General features: G+C 42.8%; 1 protein-coding gene and 1 long non-coding RNA gene across 5 annotated transcripts in view; one reads left to right on the top strand and one right to left on the bottom strand.

Moving 5' to 3' along the window:
• The window catches only part of TRAK2 (trafficking kinesin protein 2), a 286,386-nt gene extending 272,840 nt beyond the window's left edge, over positions 1-13,546 (top strand). For all 4 annotated transcript variants that reach the window (XM_069226062.1, XM_069226064.1, XM_069226063.1 and 1 more), the window contains one exon: positions 10,844-13,546. In XM_069226062.1, the coding sequence (XP_069082163.1) occupies positions 10,844-11,516 (673 nt within the window). In that variant the 3' untranslated portion in view covers positions 11,517-13,546. The remainder of the gene's footprint in view (positions 1-10,843) is intronic.
• A 3,805-nt stretch (positions 13,547-17,351) lies between these two features.
• LOC138285738 (uncharacterized) overlaps positions 17,352-20,387 on the bottom strand; it is a 42,263-nt gene continuing 39,227 nt past the window's right edge. Inside the window, exon 3 of the long non-coding RNA XR_011201637.1 lies at positions 17,352-19,583. This is a non-coding gene — a long non-coding RNA (uncharacterized lncRNA). The remainder of the gene's footprint in view (positions 19,584-20,387) is intronic.

Consider the following 20,387-nt stretch of genomic DNA (forward strand, 5'->3'; position numbering starts at 1 on the left):
CATGATCAAGCATGCAGATGAGCTATTTAAGGAGCCGGTTAAAGCTAGGGTTTTAACACCATGCATAGGTAACAAATATAAGCCTGCACCTACAGATCCTGGTTACATTACACATCCGGTACCTCCAGACTCAGTGGTTGTCCATGCCGCCAGAAAAAGGGCCAAAAGTCAATCGTTGGGGGATGCCCCTCCCCCTGACAAAGAAAGCAGGAAGTTTGGTGCTGCTGGCAAGAGGGTAGCTACACAGGCAACTAACCAATGGTGCATTGCAAACTCACAAGCCTTGCTAGCAAGGTATGTTAGAGCTCACTGGGATGAGATTTAGGAGCTATTACAACACCTGCCAAAAGAACATCAGGAAAGGGCTCAACAAATTGTTGAGGAAGGTCTGGAGAAAAGTAATAACCAGATAAGATCTGCCCTAATGCTGCAGATACAGCAGCTAGAAGTGTGAATACTGCTGTAACCATCTGCAGACACGCATGGTTACGTTCTTCTAGATTCAAACCAGATATACAGCAGGCAGTACTGAATATGCCTTTTGCTAAGAAACACCTGTTTGGTCCTGAGGTTGACGCCACAATAGAAAAACTCAGGAAAGACTCAGACACTGCTAAAGCAATGGAAGCCATATACACAACACCTCACAGAGGCTCCTTTCATAAACAGCAATTTAGAGGAGGATTCAAGCCCCAATCTACAGAGGCTTCTACCTCCCAGCCTAAACAAGGTCAACAACAACAGTACCAAATAGGGGGATTTAGAGGCTCTTATAAAGGCCAACACTTCAGAGGCAAATTTCAGGCCTTGATAAATGTCACTACCCCATCAAAACAGTGACTTCCTCGGCATGCCACAACCCCACACATCCCCGGGGGGGGGGGCAGACTGCAGCAATTCCACTCCCAATGGCAAAATATCACTACAGACCAATGGGTACTCTCAATTTTCCGCAATGGTTATTGCCTAGAATTGATTTCTACCCCTCCAAATATTCCTCCTTGTTATCACAGGTTGTCCCCAGAACACAACGTTCTATTACAAGAAGTACGCTAATACTAAAAGAGGCAATAGAATTGGTTCCAAAATCTCAACCCGGAACAGGGCTATACTCACTATACTTACTCATTCCCCAAAAGGATGGCACTCTCAGAACCATTCTAGATCGCAGACCACTAAATCTGAATATATCCTGTCATAACACTTTTACATGGTAACTCTGCAGGACATCATTCCACTGCTACAAAAACAAGATTACATGACTGCATTAGATCTCAAAGATGCATATTTCCATATACCCATCCACCCAGCTCACAGAAAATACCTAAGGTTTGTGATAGCGGGAAAACATTACCAATTCAAAAGTCTGCCATTCAGCATAACAGCTCCAAATGTCTAGCAGTAGTAGCAGGTTACCTAAGAAGACACCACATACATGTCTTTCCTTATCTGGATGATTGGCTAATAAAATCGAGCATTTTTATACAATGTCAACAACACACTCAATACACAATAGAAACGTAGGATACATTAGGGTTCACTCTTAATTACCAAAAATCCCATCTTCAGCCAGCACAAATGCAACCTTACCTAGGTGCTATTCTCAATACACAAAAAGCCTTAGCCTATCCAAATACACAAATGATACAAGCTTTCCAAAATATCATACCACAAATGCAGCCAAATCAACAATACACTGTAAGATTTATCATGAAACTATTGGGAACGATGGCATCCTGCATAGCAATAGTACCGCATGCAAGGCTAAATATGAGAACACTACAACAGTGCCTCTCACAGGAATGGTCTCAAGCACCGGGTCAATTACAAGATCTAGTGTTAGACCGCCAAACGCACAAGTCCCTTCAATGGTAGAATCTCGGCAGTTTAATGAAGGGGCGGTCATTTCAGAGCCCTGTGCCTGTGATAGTGAATAGCCTATTTCCATTACAATATGGAAATGGGCTATTCACAATCACATCCATCTACTAGCAGAATACATTCCAGGAATACACAATCATCTAGTGGATCTCATAAGCAGAACACACCAACAGATACACGAATGGGAGATTCACTCTCAAGTACTTTAACAGTACTTTCAAAGGTGGGGGACACCAGAAATAGGCCTATTCGCAACAAGCAAACGCAAAATGCAAAAACTTCACATCCAGACACCCACACCCTCTGTCCAAGGGCAATGCTTTATGGATCAACTGGTCAGGGATATTTTCTTATGCTTTTCCCCCTTGCCCCCCTCTTCCACTACTTCCATTTCTGGTCCACAAACTGTCAAACCTCTCTCACCGGATTTGCTAACACAAAACAAAGGACAAATCAGACATCCCAGTACTCTCAACTTAGCGATTTGGCTCCTGAAGTCATAGAATGTGGATACTTACAACTTCCATTAGAATGTATGGGAGTTCTCAAACAAGCACACAAGCCTACAACTAGACAATGCTATGCTAACAAATGGAAACTATTTGTTTATTACTGCAAATCTAAAAATACTGACCCACTTACGGCATCAATACAAGATATTGTATGCTACCTACTTCATTTACAAAATTCAAATTTAGCTTTCTCATCTATTAAAATTCATCTTACTGCCATATCAGCATATTTGCAGACTATACAACATACATCTCTTTAGAGTTCCAGTTATCAAAGCCTTCATGGAAGGACTAAAACGTATCATTCCACCTAGAACACCACCAGTTCCTGCTTGGAATCTCAATATTGTACTCACAAGACTAATGGGTCCACCTTTTGAACCCATGCATTCCTGTGAGATTCAATTTCTAACTTGGAAAGTTGCTTTCCTAGTAGCTATTACTTCATTAAGAAGAGATAGTGAAATACAAGCATTCACTCTCGAGGAAACTTTTTTCCAAGTACACAAACATAAAGTTGTACTTACAACCTTTAGCAAAAATTTTGAATTAGTTCTATCACCTGTTCACATAAATCAAACAGTGGAATTGCCAGTCTTCTTCCCACAGCCAGATTCAACTGCAGAAAAAGCCCTCCACACTCTGGATCTTAAAAGAGCTCTAATGTATTATGTAGATAGAACAAAAGAGTTTAGAAAAACTAAACCGCTTTTTGTTGCTTTTCAACAACCACATAAAGGTAATCCTATCTCTAAATAGGATTAGATAGATGGATTGTTAAATGTATTCAACCATGCTACATTAAGTCAAAACGTTAACTTTTGATAACATCTAAAGCACATTCCACTAGGAAAAAAGATGCTTCTATGGCATTCTTAGGAAACATACCAATGGCAGACATATGCAAAGCTGCCACATGGTCTACACCACATACATTTTCAAAGCATTACTGTGTGGATGCACTTTCAAAGCAACAGGTCAATGTTGGTCAAGCTGTCCTAAAAACATTTCAAACAAATCCTACAGGCTAGCCACTGCATTATCTTGGGGAGAGCAACTGCTTTTTAGTCTATGCATAGCATGTGTATCTGCAGTTACACATGCCATTGAGCGGAAAATGTCACTTAACCAGTGTACATCTGTTCGTGGCATGTAGTGCTGCAGATTCACATGCACCCTCCCTCCTCCCCGGAAGCCTGTAGTCGTTGCAGTTTCGTATTTATACATATGTATATACATTTACATTTGCATGGACATCTATTATAGTGCATATTACTTTTATAGTACATTTACATTATTACACTCTATCACTCCTTCCTACACTCTTTTGCGGGAAAACAATCTAACAAAGGAGTCGATGCCCATGCGCAGTGTGACCGAGAGGAGGAGCCACTCGATCCTGTGACTCCGAAAAGACTTCTTAGAAGAAAAACAACTTATAACACTCCGAGCCCAACACTAGATGGCGGAAGATAATGCATAGCATGTGACTCTGCAGCACTACATGCCACGAACAAATGTACACTGGGTAAGTGTCATTTCTATATATATAGTAATTGTAGCCAACATCCTACTTCTTTTCCTCCTATTCTTCCTCTGATCGTCTCACTTTTCTAACACATGTTCCTTTGCATTCCATACAGATCTTCTGTTTCCTTAATTTCATTTGTATAGGTTCAGCAAAGGATGATTTCTCTCCATTTATGAAGGCATGTGCCTCTTCAGTTACTGAAGTCCTTCGCTTGATCTATCCATCTCCCTTCTGGTTATGACAGGTTTTAAGTCTGTTTTCTTGTCTTGCTTTTCAGACTGGTTTCAGGCCAATTCATTCCACTGAAACCACATTGACGTTATGAATCATCTTAAACTAGTCACTCTTTTTTTTCACTTATTAAGTCTCTTGTGCACGCGTGTGTGTGTGTGTATCAAAAAGAGATGGTTTAGAGTGATGGACAGAGTGATGGTTAGATAGACATTAGTACCATGTGTGGCTATAGGTACATAGGCTCTGCATACTCCTGCCACCTGGTGTAGGACCTGGACATTTGCAACTTGTTTTTCTTTGAAGAAGTCTGAGTCACAAAACCTTGTTGCTGTGACTCCATCTTTTGTCCACAGTGCACCAGCATGCAGACTCCACTTCAGATTGTTTTCTTCCGCCATCAAGGTTAGATGACCGAGAATGCTGCTGTGGGAGTGATGTTTCACACAGGTTTTCTCAACACCACCTACTATGTATTCGACCCACCCCTTAATGAAAACAGCATTCCAGCGCAGTTGATTCTCACTGCAATGCAGGAACTTTGAAACTCAACAGTCACTGACCATTACCCTTTTCTACATGATGCCTCTTGACTCCAGTCTGACACAGACCTCGAGTCTTCTCTGTTCTCCTGTGGGATTTGCAGCTAGGCTGAGGTTAAGGAATATACACCTTTTCAATTTCTGCCTAGGTGTAACACCAAATACCCCTGGAGCAACTAGCATGGTGTCTGTAGCTTGTGTCTCTCTGCATACCACGAAGAGACCTGTAGTGATGCCTGCTTTGCCTTCCGCTTCAAGAAGATGCTGTGGTACCAGAGAGAAAACTGTGGGCTTATCACAAAAAGCAGTGACCAGACACATCTGCAAAGCACGGGCCTGAAAATGCTGAAGAACTACCCTGCTGCTAAGGAAGAGGAAACCATGCCTTCCAGCAGCGCAAAGAGTGGAGAGTCTGGAGGCAGTCTTCTCTTTGGCTTCCAAGATCGAGGAGGAGAAGTTACAAACACATGCTGTGAAACAGGGTACAGCCCAAGGGTCAAAGACCAGGTCTTCTCCCTGCGCCTCTTAAGTGCCACAACTGCCATGAGGTCAGTCTCGAGGCCCAAGACATCCTCCGCCAGAGCACCACTTCTGCTAGAGTATAGCTTCAAGCACTAGTTGATCTGAAAGCAACAGAAACGTTTGGGTCTGGTTCCTCCACCTGGGCTCCTCGCAGAAGGCACTATAGAACCAGTTCCTGCACAACGATGCAAGAACTGGGTGTACTCCCCTTTTTTTTCTCATTCCTGAAAGGACTGCCCCCTCAGGCCAATCCTATACCTCCGACCATTGAACAGGTGCATCCTCTCTGAGCACTTCACATGGTCAGCCTGTAGGACGTTGTTCCACTCCTACGCCAGGGCAACTTTGTTGCGCCGGATCTGAAAAATACACACTTTCACCTCTTAGTCCACTCAGCTCATCACCAATACAGTTGTTTTGTTGTTTGTGTAGGACAAGAACAGTTCAAAGTGTTACCCTTTAAAGTGACCACAGCACTAAGGATGTTCACAAAGTGCCTAGCAGCAGTAGCAGCACATCTGCACAGGAATATTATACAAGTTTTCCCATACTTGAATGACTGACTGATCAGGAGCACCACTAAACGGCATTGCCTAGCTCACACTAAAAAAACACACCTTCAACTAAACGGCGTTGCCTAGCTAAAATAAACACACCTTCAACGCAGTGAGGTTCAGCCATTCCTGGGCTCTGAGCTAAACGTGGTGACAGGGAACACATATTCCAACGAACAGAGGCTGAAGACCGCAAACGGAGGTTAATTGATTCCTCTTGTGATGAAACAAATGGAGAAGATGGCCTCATGGGTAGCAATTATGCTAACAGAATACACATGTGCCCACTTCAGGAGTGCCGCTCGATGCAATGGGCACAAGTAGAGGGGCATTAGGATAATCTAGTGTTGGTTCTCACCAGAGTTTAGGACTTTGTTCTATATTGGAACAGCAGCGACCTCTTGCTCAGCAGCAATTTTCTAGATCCCCTTAATATTTGCAGCAGTAATCGCCTTCGCCCTTCTTGTTTTTTTAATGTGCCCCTTATATGTATTACATTATATTTGTAAAGCGCAACACTCAGCCCCAGAGGGCTATCACAGCACTGGATCACCTGCTGCATTGCATCCTGACTCAGTCTGTGATAGGGGGAGTAGCCAGGTCTTCAATCTCTTCCAGAGCCTAACGTGGTCCGAGGTCAGATGAAGATCAGAAGGCACTGAGTTCTAATGAATGGCAGTTAAATGAGAAAAAGAACAGTCACCCGTTCTGGCTTTTTTTTTGCCAGCCAGCGCTAGGTTAACCGAGCAAAGTGCCCATGCTGGCTTATAAAAAAAGACTTGGCCATGGAGAAGAGCAGGTCCAATATCATGTAAGCTTTATGGGCATGGTATAACATCTTAAATGTCGCTCTATTATGTACAGGCAACCAATGAACTGAACATAAACAGAGAGTTTGAACTGTTTTGGCACTGTTACAAATGAGTCTGACTGCTGCATTTTGAATGGCCTGCAAATGATTAAGCAAAAAATCAGCCATTCCCTGGAATAGCGCATGGCGGTAATCCGGCCTGTTCATAATCAATGCCTGGACAATGGTCCTTTGCCATTCCACCGGAATTCAACGAAAGGGCTTAAACAGTAGTCTGTGCAGGCCAAAGCATTTGCCACAAGTGGCATTTACCTGTCCCTGCATGGAGAGGAAGCCATCTATTAAGAATCCAAGGTTCTTAGCTTCCTTCCTCAGTTCTGGTACAGTGCTCGGGGATGTTGGCATTTACAAATCATCCCAAATGCGGCAAACACCACCAAAGAGAAGAATCTCCGTCTTCTCCGCATTGAGTTTTAAACAATGCAGTTGCATCCAGGTAGCTACTCCCGATAGACATCCAGTGAGATTATCTCGGGTCTCCTTATGTCTCTTCCCTAATGATAAGATGAATATCGTCAGCATAGTAGCAGGTCTCAAAGCCCCAAGCTTTGATGATCCCCTCCAAGGAGGAAACATAGACATTGAACAAAGTAGGGCTAATAGAGGAACCCTGAGGAATCCCACATTTAGACATTTGGAGGGGGAGACCAAAAATGTCCATTTAAACTTATTGAGTTGTTTTATTTAAAAAAGATCCAAACCACTGCAAAGTTTTTGAATGCACACCAGTCTTGTAATAGTCTCTTTATTAACAGGCTGAGAGACCATGTCAAAAGCTACAGACAGATCAAACAGGATCAAAACCCTAACCTTCCCCTGGTCAACCTCCGATCTAATACTGTCTAGCACTGCCAACAAGGTGGGTTCCGTACTATTTCTGGCTCTGAAGCGTGTTTGAGTCGTGTCCAGTAGATTATTACTGTCCAAGAAATACGTAAGCTGGGCATTTATTAGCCTTTCAAATACCTTTGACATGTATGGCAATAAAGAAATTGAGCGATAGGCAGGATGGAAACATCTATCCCTGGTTTCTTCACCGAAGGTAGAATCAGGGCCTGCTTCCAACTAGCAGGCCCTTATGCAGGGGACCATCACCACTGGTGCTTTCTCGTGGAGTTAGAAGTAAACCTCCACAAAATATCTATATAAGTCACCTCGATCCATCAGTACTAGGGGCTTCACATAAACTACCTGGATCTGCTAGCCTTCCCTCTCACCCTCAGAGCATTCCTCACACTTATTCAGGGATAGACAGTCGTCATAATGAGACATGGTATCTAGGTGAGGTGACTCCAATTTATAGATGGTTTGCAATCTAGAAGGAGCAGACGCCAAGTAGCATGGTTTCAAGATCTCAGACAGTAGAACATTGGAAGGAGAATATCCCCAAAACACCCAAGCCGCAGTCAGCCAAAAGCACTAGTACCAGATGAATGCAAGAAGCCCCTGCGGACTGCTGATCTAACAAAAAAAGGACACCTTCCGGAACAAGTGGCTGACGCTAGAAAAAGCTGCACTTGAGAAATACCTTCAGACTTTCAGGTGGAAAACTTAGGAATGCCTAGAAACAAAAAGACATTTCCTAGAAGCCAATGTACTAGAGGACTACTGGGTGAAATGCTTTCCAAAATTACAACTAATCTATCAAATGTCTACCACAGACTTCTACAATCTTCCTGAGCCATCTATTAAGGACACTGAAACATAAACACAAACAGCTGAAACCTCTACAAAAGTGTGTTCAAAAAGGAAAAGATGATATTGACAATAAAGGACCCAGCAAGGGGGAAAGCCCCAGGCCCAGACATTAAACCACCATAGGTTTTCAAGGAAAGCCCAGGGTGGTGTCAAAGCATTTTAACAGCAACCTTTCCTGAGATTGTCATATAAAACATGCCCTGCATCACGGTGGGACAGAATAATCTTTCCTTTGTACACTAAGGGCCCAAAAACAACTCTAAATATTTCAGATAAATCTGCCGCATAGACATTGATTGCAAATCCTTCTTCAACTTGCTGCTCGGGGGCTATTGAAGACTGTATTTTGAAAGGAAAAAAATACTAAATCCAATTCAAGAAGTATAAAGGAAAGGTTTGTCCATGGCTGACAAAATATTTACCTTCTTCCACATCGTACGCAAATACAGCATGGTATAAGATGCTGCTGTATGTAAATCTAGACATAGGTTGTGGAGAAAACTGAGTGATATGTGCTTAGACCCTGCTTTACTGGCGATGATGAAAAAAATGCTGCACTGAGGTGCAGCATCCCAGGTCAGCCTACACCTTAAAGGGCCCCTCAGAAAAAAAAATGTGCTACCGTAAGTGGTGCTAAACAGGGATGCTTGCTTGTGCCACTGTGATTTTCTCTGTATACAAATTACCTTTATAAGAAATGTTGATGGCAACCCAGACTGGAATGAACCAACGCTGCCATGAAAATTGGCTAAAGAAAACAAAAACCATGATTTTCCGAAAAAACAGAAAAGGCTGCAAAGCTTTTACGATGAATGCCACAAAGCTAAAATAAGTCATTATCTTCAAATACCTGGGCCTGCCCATCGACAACAACCTAAAGGGGAACGCACATTTTCAAACAGCATTAGAAAATTCTAAGTCCTCATTATATGCCACCACTTAGATCAGTGGTCTCCAAACTTTGTAATGCCCCCCCCCCCAGTTGAAAAATACAAATCATTGGGCCCCCCTCAGAATTTTTCACAATTGTTTTATGAAGATGGCAATGTTTAAATATGTCTAGACCTATTTAAACATTGCAGTTAAGTACTGTGACCTTTGTAAAAATGCAATAACATGCTTATGCTTAAAGCAAAGCCCTGTAATCTGTATAATGCTTCTTTTGGCCAGTGTCTGGCGCCCCCCACTGGGATCACTTGAAGTCCCCATGGGGGGGGGGGCGCCCCCAAGTTTGAAGACCTCCGCCTTAGATTAACAGTGCTTCTCACACCCTATTGACTGAGTCCTTCATGCAAATTCAGGTAGCCAATTAATTTGCCTGTGTTACTGAACATAGGGGTCGGGACAATATGACACCAAAAATAAGGTGTCTCAACATAAACTTCTGGACATCACTACTGTTGATACCACCAACTTTTCCCTGCGGCACTCTGGAATCGGACGTCGTTGCTCTTTCATTCAAGGTAGATGCCAAATTGCTCCAGTAAAATAAGTCTGGACGATGTGTGCAAGCAATGTTTGTGGTGCGGATGTATGAAGCTGAGGAGACTTTCAAGTAGAGTTGTGCATGGTCGCGTTGGTGAATTGACGTGTCTCATTCGATGCCAAAGCAGAAAAATATGTTTAGGTCGAGTATGCAGGAAAATAAGGGCTATTCTTCAAAATGTCACATGTGTACCAAATACACTGTCAGATACTTGTAGGGTCAGTGTTTGGATGTGCATCTGATCTAGATGTAATCCCTAAACCTAGTTTAATGGTTGATCATGTTGCAGATACTTCTCCCAAAAACCTAATGCTTAATGTGTTAATCCAAAAGTATAAAGGTTAATCTACAGTTTGCGCTTGTTCCTTCCTTATCGTTGTTTGACACTTATCTGTTGCTTGACTCACTGCCTCCGTTTGCCCAGTCGTTGTTCAGTTAATTCACTTTGAATGCGCTTGTTGAACTCTGATTGTTGCAGTTGGTTCATTCTTTTCTGAAGAAACGTATTGTTTCTGAAGTCTTTCGAGGACAATTCCAGTCCAATTTATGATTATTATCTTACCATTCCCTTTGTTTTGCATGCACAGCTCTTTGGTGAAAGCATTATAGAAATAAAATAAATCATGTGACAGCGGAGGTTCGTAAGATGTTTTTTAACCATGGTGGTTTCACCTCTGTAAAAAAAAATATATATATTCAGGTTGTTGATTTCTAAGGTTACCTCGTTTGGTGATTCACTGTTAAAGCATACTAGGGGTAGTGTAGATTCTCAACCCTATGAATGTAAACCTTATTGGCTTGGTGATCGCAAATGCTTATGGAACATTGAGACAAGATGTTTCCCATTGAGAGAGGCTTTCACAATCCTACTTCCCTGTGTTTATTTTTTTTTACCAAGGACTTAATCCATTTCGAACCAGACTGTTACTAACTTAGTAAATAGAGAGAACTTGTAAGTGCAGCATCTACCGTTTAGACGTGTGATAGTAACACCGATTTATTTTCATATTTTCAGTGCCATGTACTCCTCCTCATCTTTCGGGACCTGCATCAGCAGTACTTCAAGTACAGGGGCGAACTCTCCAGCTATGTCTTGCAGACTGAGCACCGGCGATTACGTTACCAAGAGCAGAGAGTCCACGGCCACATTCAGCAGTACCAGCAATCTGACCAAGCTTCTACAAGAGCAGGGCATCTCTGCGAAGGTCTGCAGCAGCATGCCCGCTGAAGAATCACTGCGCCTGCAGCCCCCCAGAACCTTAGCTATTCCCTCCACTCCTCCAAATTCCCCTTCCCACTCTCCGCCCCAGTCTCCTGTGCCATTCGAGCCCCGAGTGAATGTCTCTGAAAACTTTCTGGCCTCCCGTCCAGCGGAGACGTTTTTGCAGGAGATGTACGGCCTCAAACCCTCTCGAAACCCTCCTGACTTGGGGCAGCTGAAAATGAACCTGGTCGAAAGACTGAAGAGGCTGGGCATCGCCAGAGTAGTGAAGCCGCCTGTACCTGAAAATGACTGGAGGAAACAGGACTCTACAGTGTTTCTTGGGACGGGGAGTGCGCTCATGGGCGGACTGCGGAGGAACCAGTCTCTCCCGACTTTGATCGGGAGTCTCGCAGCTCCGGTCTGCACTTCCTCACCAAAAATGGACATTTTGAAGGAAGACTGTGGAAAGGCAGCAGGCCTCTAGGTGAATGATGGGCACAAGATGGCGAGCACCGCGATGGGTGCTTCATTGGAAATGCATTCAAAGAAGGGTGGAGTACGTCAAAGGAAGGGTCGATGGCTTTAGCAAAGCGTTGAACACGACCGAAAGTGGGAAAGCAAATGTTGATTACGATGGATTATTTTTTTCAGGAAAGTCGTCGAAAGTGAAGTATGATGTGGTGGGAGTTGATGGTAAATGGAAGTTGTTGAAGGTGTGAGTATGTTTAGCAGAGAGGGAAAGCACAGAATGTTGGAAGAGTAAGGTACATGTAAAGGAAAGCCCTTTAAGCCATGTGAGTCAAGCCACAGGCTGTAGACCGGGAGGCAACAGAGGAACCTTCAAATGAGGAAACGCAAAAGGGTGGCAAAGCTCGAGTTTATGAAGTGTTAACCTATTCAAGCACAGATCCTAACAATCCAAGGATAAGAAGGGAAAGAAGATACATAACGCGAGAATATTGCTGTATGCTTTTGCTATATTTAAAGATTCTCTAGAATTAAGAAAATTCCACTAGATGCCTGCAGCTGTTCTGTGTTGGCATCATATTCTACAAGCATGTTATCGGGTTGGCGAGAAATGGTGAAATGTTCATCCATATCAGAGCCCCATGTCACATTCTACCTTAGAATACATGTTCTTTTGCAGAAGGAAGAGGTTCATCCCCTGGCTTTTTCATTGTCATTGTATGTACAGTGTGTACTGTATTTATATACCCTGTCCCCCAAGAGGCAGGCAAGATTTGTATTAAGCATACAGAGCAAGTCCAAATTTGGGGCTTTTTTTTTATATATAAGGCAACAGTTTTGTTGCTTTGGTGACCTTAATATAAAGAAGAGGTTCTCAGGAACACAAAGCACATGGAGGGAAGTGCAATCATTAGAAAGTAGGAGTTCATGTTTTGTATCTTTGACATGTTTTAAAAGTGTGCTATGCATATTTTTACTAAACCGTTCTTATTTGCACAATTAAGCAAAACGTTTTAAACAAAAAAATCTCAGGCACATTTTAATGTCGTTCGAAAGTGAGGCCAAACCTACAGATTTTTCCGTAGTTGGAGTCCTTTTATGCAACCTAAATTAGGATTTTATTATAACAATTAAGGAACTTCACACTCCGAGAGTTCTATAGTGACTTTTGCGTGGATTATGTTGAAGGAAAGTCTCCTTTTTTTGGTTGAAGATGTGGTGGCTTTCACTGTGTTTTCGATGCAGGGCCTTAAAGCACAGCTGGCAAAAATGAGTGTGTTCCCTTGACTATGAATTTGCTCTTTACCTTGCTAAGGGTAAATGGGTGCATGCCCGATTTGTTATCAGCATTAAAACAGGTGGAATAATTGCAATGTATACCCCAATAACCTGCTTTGAATTTCAAATTGTGACATATACACATGTTCACGTATTCAAGAGGAGTGTGTTATCACCTGGGTTTGACTTTCAACAATTTCCAGAGAAAAACCCTAAATTTAGGCTGCCGAGAGGCAATCCGGTTGAATAAGGTGCATGTTGTGGATTGTATCAGGTGCAATTATGAACCTATCTCATAATATTTTTGGGGCAGGCAATTAGATGGAGCCACAACGGGAAAATACATTGTTTGGGGATGTTATTTTAGTGTCTAAAAATATAGGAGGAAAATACATTGGCTGTTTTCAGGGTTTTTGACCTTTTATATCTATCATTTTGTCTGTTGTATTACAGTTCATCAGATCATTGCTGTTTTGTTGAACGTCAGATAGAAAGAGAAAACTAAATTACTTGTTTTCAGTGTTTTATGCAATTTCAATGTACTTTTTTTTGTGCCTGTTTTACTTTGATATATTTTGTTTTGTTACTTCTGAAACACTATGTACTGATGTACATATTCACATTCAATGTATTGGCCAAGAATGCACATAACGCATGGAGCAGCCATTGGTAATCTCTGTACACAATTAATCAAATTTAACCTCTTGTACATCAATGTTTGTCTCCTCCTACCTGCAATAAATGTGTTCCTTTGTAAGTTAAAAATAACAGGCTCCTCTGGTAATCTGTTCACTGTAACTGGAGGATGTAATCTTATCCAGCCCATGTTAGTGGATAAAGCACTAAGATGTTTAGCGGCATTGTAGGAACATAGTGGCACCCCTACCAACAGCCTTTTACATCACTTGCTGGAGAGCAGGTCCAAAGGGTTTGATAGAACAGAAATAGTGAACATTTCAAAACGGAAGTACAGTTAACTATTGTCATGTAATCATTAATTCGGACACTGACACATTTACCAAGCAGATTCAGCTGTTTTGCTTGGGGCTGTGATCAAATGTTATGTGATTACTGTAGTCTTGTTGAGCTTTAATAATCTAACACAAATGACCGATTAGTTAGACCTACCTTAGTCGCTCATTAGGCTCTAAGTAGGCGGTCAGTGGCAATAGATTTATCTTCAGCGTTGAGGCATTCAAATCCAGATGCATTAGCAATGAGAAATTCTTTGACATTTAGTCTTTTTTTTATACTGGTAGCAATAGCGCTAGTGTTCAGAGTTTCCTTAGGAAAGGCATTTTCTGATGGATACTTCTTGTTCAGATTTCTCACCTATTGAATATCTTCAAGCGTCAGACTGGATCTGGAAGTTTTCATAGCTCTCCTGCATTGGTAGAGGGTGTTAGCTCCATCTTGGCACCTGAAGTGAAACACTGATGAGCTCACTGGAACCATGAGGCACCCACCCTGCAGGGACTTCCTGTATGCGGCAGGGTGGCACTAGGGCACTGCCACAGTCCAGGCTCTGCTGCCATCCTCTTGTAGCACATGGCCAAAGGCCAATTCCATCAGGGGTTGGCTGCCGGCAAAGTACAAGGCTCAGGGCCTTGCAGAGACCAGACCCGCCGATCCACACAGGTCCAGAGGTTTGGTTGCTGCCAAAGGCCCTGCTTGCAACCCCTCTGCAGATAGCCGAAGGCTGTGGTCAGCAGTGGTTTGTCGCAAGCAGAGTTCGGTGCACCTCGTGTAAATCCCCTCTGTGCTTGTCTGAAGGGTGTGTGCTGCTAGTGTTGGGAACCCTCAAAGTGTTGGGCACAGTAGCTGGCCAAATGTAAAACCCTGCAAACAGCCCCACTCCACAAGACCAGATGCCATGAGCAGCATGGATTAGCATTGGGTCTAGCTGGAGGCCAGGACCTGCAGCAAGACCTCTGCTTCATGTGACCAAAGGTCCTGTGCTGTAGGTGTTGGCCACCTGCAGAGGGTTCGACCCAAGGTCTGGCTCATGGCAAGACCCATGGTCAACCCCCTCACTGTCCATGGCTGAAGGTTGTGCACATATGGAGTTTCCTGCCTACAGAGTGTTGGTTACAGTGCTGGGCTGGAGGCCAGCCCTGTGACTTCCCTCTGTTAACCACCAAAGGAGACTTGGAAGCATAGGCTGGCCGAAGGTCAGGACTTAAGGCCAATCCCCCCACTGCTCATAGCTGAAGGCCATTCACAACAGGGGTTACCTACCAGTGGAGTGTTGTGCACACAGCCTGGTTGGAGGGCAGGGCCTGCTATCAACCCTCACTGCCCATGGCCCAAGACAGTGCCCTCTGGGTGTTGGCCACCTATGGAGAATGGAGCACACTCTGTGTAGTCCATCCAGCTGCACATTTTGGCAGGCAGGCACTCCTCTACCAAAACCTTGTTGTAGGATGCTGGGGGAAGTTTGTTGTTTGCTGTTCTTTACAAAATGTTCAACCTTCGCAAGCCCAGTTGTCAGATATACTACTTTTTTGTTTCTCTTTAGCCCAGAAAAACCTTGCTGTGACAACAGTTAAAGGTAATTTGTCAGCCCTCTCAGCTTTTTTAACATGTGCCTGATTAGCCATATTTATTCAAGTCACCCATTGTAATGAGTATTCCAAAAAAGCTGACCCATTTATTCCTGCTGATACTGTTTATGGTGTCCCTTTGGGACCTCAAACTGGTTTCCACGTTCTTGGTGTGCATTCCATTTTAGCCAAGGTACAGCTGTTCTATTCGATTGCTTATGTTAAAAGTAGTGTTCCTCATACCAATAACATCAGCTTGTCACATGAGAAAGCTGCAAGCAGGGCTTGTCCAGCAACCGTATACTACCTTCATTCTAGACAACCTAGTGCTAAGGACCAAAGCAGCGTTTCTCCCAAAAGTTGTCACTCCATTCCTCATCGGGCAGTCCATTAACCTGCGATCCTTCTTTGCCCTCCTCATCCATCCAAGGAGAATGAGACACTTCATCAGCTAGATCCTCAGAGAGCACTGAACTTTTACATAAATAGAACTAAAAACTATGTAAGGAAAGGTAAGCTATGCTGAAGCAGATCATCTACAGATGGATTGTCCTGTATGAAAACCGGTTTAGTATTGGCATAGGAACATCCTCTGGGAAGCCTATGGGCTCATTCCACCAGAGTAAAAGTTGCCACCACTGCGCTGGCACGCAGAATACCAGTTCTGGACATCTGCCACGCTAAAACCTGGACATTAGTTCACATGGCCACGAAGAAGTCGTTTTTTAGGCAGTTTATTTTTTTTATTTTGTTGAGCAGATCCGGTGGGAGGGGCTCTTTGCCCATTCTGTCCAAGAGATTTCCTGGTCCAAGGGGTTCCCCAGAGACTCCACCTAGGACCATACTGCTTTGGTATCTATTCACAAGGTGAAGAATCTGTGGTTAGAAGTATCCATTATAAGAACAAGTTACTTACCTTTGTTAACGCTCTTTCTTGTGGATACTTAACTGTAGTTTCCTTATTGACCTACCCTCCTCCCCATTCTGTGAAATGGGCTCCTCTGGTCTATGTTAATAAGATCACAATATAAATATCTGCATAGTAAACTAACCATAACTTGCAGCTCCCTCATGCACTGGTTATGATCGCACACATTACATTGCTCATGGAATGTTGTATAACACAATTCATGACCTCTCAAATGACACAATTGATATCATCTGATGTAATCGCATCCATGATAAAATAGTTGCCATTTGTGTTGATTTTCCTACTAACTGTGAATGATGAATTTTGATAATGGTATGTTCGTAGCATTTATGGCTGTAGATTCACATGCTTTGAATACTCTTGCCGTCTAGTGTGGGACTCTGACTCTACAAGTCATTTTTCTTCAAAGAAGTCACAAATAAGTGTTACACTCCGCATACCATCCTTTAGATTGTGTTTTTTCTGCCATCATTTTTGACTGTGTTCTGTAATGCCCCTGAGGTCGACGGAGTCCCACAGCCTTTCCCGGGCAGAGTTGTTCTCAACTTTGAACACCCACGGCTGGCGGTCATTTCTTGTGATTCGATGATAGACAGAGAACATTTGAAATCGGCCTTAGAGGAGTCTTTGCCGTGCCATGGTAAACAGAGAAAGATGGGAATTGAGGTTTCTACTGAATCCTTCCTCAAAACATAACAACTTAAAGAATGTGGGCAAATGGATCACTACATTGCAGGAGGGAGAGATGTTTGGTGTATCTAAGGATGCACCAGCTGTCAGCTGCCCAGACTGCAGATGTGTTCGGCAAACAAGATCCTCTGGATGCCAAAGCAGATGATGTGGGGACCTGTTGTGTAGGTTCTCATCATAGGAATGAGGCTACTGGATTTGGGTGGTAGGATCGCCTGGATTGTGGGTACTAAGTGTAATTCCACACTAGGTGACACCTGTCGGCCTATTCCGATTCCTATTTCTGAGATGATTGTGGCAACCGGCACGTGGCAAGATAGACTCCTTAGAGAATCATGGTACATCAAATCGCATCCCTTTCACTCAGTTACCAAAATGTCACTCAGGCAAAGACATTAGAGGCAGAATATAGTTCAATAAGCATTTACTGAAATAACTGCATCTTAGATAAAAGCATGTGGATAGCAATGACTAGGATGATAAAACACAATAAAAGCAAGCATGTGACTAGAAGTGTAAAACACAAAAACAGCCCTACCATACTGTCGAAAAGGGGGAATGGATCTAGAATCCTACTGCCTACACTAAGTATGAGCACAGCATACTAAGCACAATCTGCCCTTTGGGTTTCCCCCTGAGAGAACATCATCCCTCATACCTGGAGAAGAGGCATGAAGTCTAAGAAGACACCGTCCATATATGGATCAGGGGTTCAGCTAAGCAGGTAGCTTTAGCAAAGCATTCAGCAACCAGCATATAGTCGTGTCATCTGGCTGGAATCTCCCTCTAACGTGTCTTGGACAAAAGGCTGTTTTATAATAAAACAGCTGGCATTCTAAGAAATAGTCCCAGTGCATGAATCCGTGTTTTTCTGAGAATGTTGGAAACACAGCATACCACGTTTGTCGGCAATCCTACCTGACTGTAGCCTTGCAGAGAGTACAAAGTGTCTACTAAGAGCATACTGTTTTCCTATGATAAAGGACAGTGAGATAGTAATAATAAAACCGCACAGTGAAAATGGCTTACTGCTAGAAAAATAAAACCAATCTGACGAGAATGTATCTAGGTAGAAGGGCGCAGCTGCAGGCCTAGTTAGCTAAAACTATATATATATAAAATTTGGCTAAAATAACTATACAACAAGACTGCAGATGTGTTCGGCGAACAAGATCATCTGGATGCCAAAGCAGATGATGTGGGGACCCAGCGCAGCAGCCAGTGCTCAGCCCACAGCCTGATTTAGATCTTGCCGGAATCGTCCTGCCATCTCTTTTTCTGTCTGAATTTCTGCCTGCTGACATGGCGGTCTGCCTGCTCTATTTTGATGTTGGAGGGTCCATAGACAAAAGTCTGTCAATAAACCCCTAGGATTGTACACCCGCGTCAATGGCACCATAGGTAAAAGCGACTGGCGGTGGGACTCCAGACAATTTCACCTCCGGTGATTGCTACACATCACAACATGTGAGTTTACACACAATGTTTACAACCAGTGTTACCTCTAAACTTCAAACGTGTTAGAGATGTATTAAGGTCACATATCCCCTTGGTTTGTGCAATTTCTGTTCAACATTAGATGTCATTTAACTCTAAAGTGCAACTTCCCTGTGTACTGCATACATGTATAACATTAACACATCATGTTAAAATAAACACACATGCATTCTAAAGTCACAAAATTAGTAACATTTATAATTGTGGTGTAACTGTCCAGTAACATGATGAATGCTTGCACCAAAATTAACATGTCCATCAAAAATGTACAACACTAATGCATGCGCTATATAAATCTGTCAAAAATAAAACTTGTGCTTGTCACTGCCAGAAATAAGAATAAGTGCATGTCACACACGTTTGCATAAATAACATTATCAGCAATTACTTATCTAAAATTAATGCTTGAGCAAAGGTATTGAAAAGAAATGAAATTGTAGTACAGTAATGAGATAACTCCCTCATAGATATTTAAGGAGAAATTACATTTTTCCAAAATTGAACAGAGTCCAGCAGGTGAACTGTATGCTGCCATCCCAAAACTTGCATATAGTCACACTGCCAAATACAACCTCAGGAAGGGGCATCCACTGGGCACAGAGCAGGCATCTCAGTGATCTTTCTTGGAAGGGCTGGGTTTATGTTTGGGAGGGGTGGTTTGGGATGTGGAAGGGGTCAAGGCCAAGGCAAATAAGTTTGTCTTTAAGCAAAATGGATAGGATGGTTGGCATTCAGGAGTGCAATCTGGCCTACAGAAATGTTCCATTGGAGGTCAATAGCCTCCTCACTCAGTGCAGCCGGTGGGGACCGGGGCAGGAGGGGAGGTGCCTGCAGTGAAGGAGATGTCACCCCTTTGCAGAGGTTGGGTTTGGCCAACTGTGGGGAGCAAGAGGGTAGATGGAGATGATTCTCTGGGTGGCGGACAGGGATACAGGTGGTAAAGTTGCAGTAGGGTCTGCCACCACCAGGGACTGGTCTTCTGTGGAGGTCTTTGAAGATGAAGAAGTGGAGCTCATGGCCTCCGTGCCAATCCCTTCACACTCTGTGCCACTTGGTCCCTCGGGGGTCTTGGCACCCAAACCACAATGGCCAGCTGCTTCTCTTCTTACGTTGCCGGTGTCTCCTCTGCCTGGTCCAGATAATGCTTAAATGACAGATACAACAGTTTTAATGTATCTGTGTAAATAGAACTGATCGTAAACTTTGATCAAAATGCATTTTCCACATTTTCATATTTCATCTGCTTCAAGACTCTCAAACTTTGGTTCTTTCTCATCATTATCTCATGCATGTAGCGAACAATTTCAAAAACCATTTGTTCGCAGTTTTGTAATTCACCATGATAGCTCCCATATCATGAATTACCTTGATTCTCATAAATTGTAATTTCTCTGCGGGAACTGTTTAACACCTCTGAATGGGTGGACTGTGTTGTTTAGAATTGTGAACTTATGCAACCAAAAATGATATAAATCAAAAATACATTTGTACAATGTGCTTACAAGGCCTAAAAATCTGCATTATTTTCAATCACAAAAAGTAAAACGACTCAATGCATATCAACAAATACTGCAATGTTGTACCAATAATTGTGAAAACTGAAAGCCAGTTTCCTTTGTTTGGGCATTTCACAATGGTAACACATACGTCAAGTAACTAATGTATATTTCAAATATAAAAAAGATTATATGGATACTGTACTGACGTAGCTTATCAATGTATCATGCACTATGTAGATACCTGTGCTGTTGAAGAATTTGAGAATAATATTTTGTAATGGATCGAGAAATGACTCACTGAATAAGTAAATACATAGGCCTTAATACATTTCTAATCCACCTCAGTACAGAGCTAAAACATTTTCACATTTGACTCCTAAACATTTCTAGTTATTTGAAGTTTGTTTTACAATTGTTTCACCAAATATGTTGGCTTTCACTTTAGCCAA

Source organism: Pleurodeles waltl, chromosome 3_1, assembly GCF_031143425.1.
Source record: "Pleurodeles waltl isolate 20211129_DDA chromosome 3_1, aPleWal1.hap1.20221129, whole genome shotgun sequence".
Classification (NCBI taxonomy): domain Eukaryota; kingdom Metazoa; phylum Chordata; class Amphibia; order Caudata; family Salamandridae; genus Pleurodeles; species Pleurodeles waltl.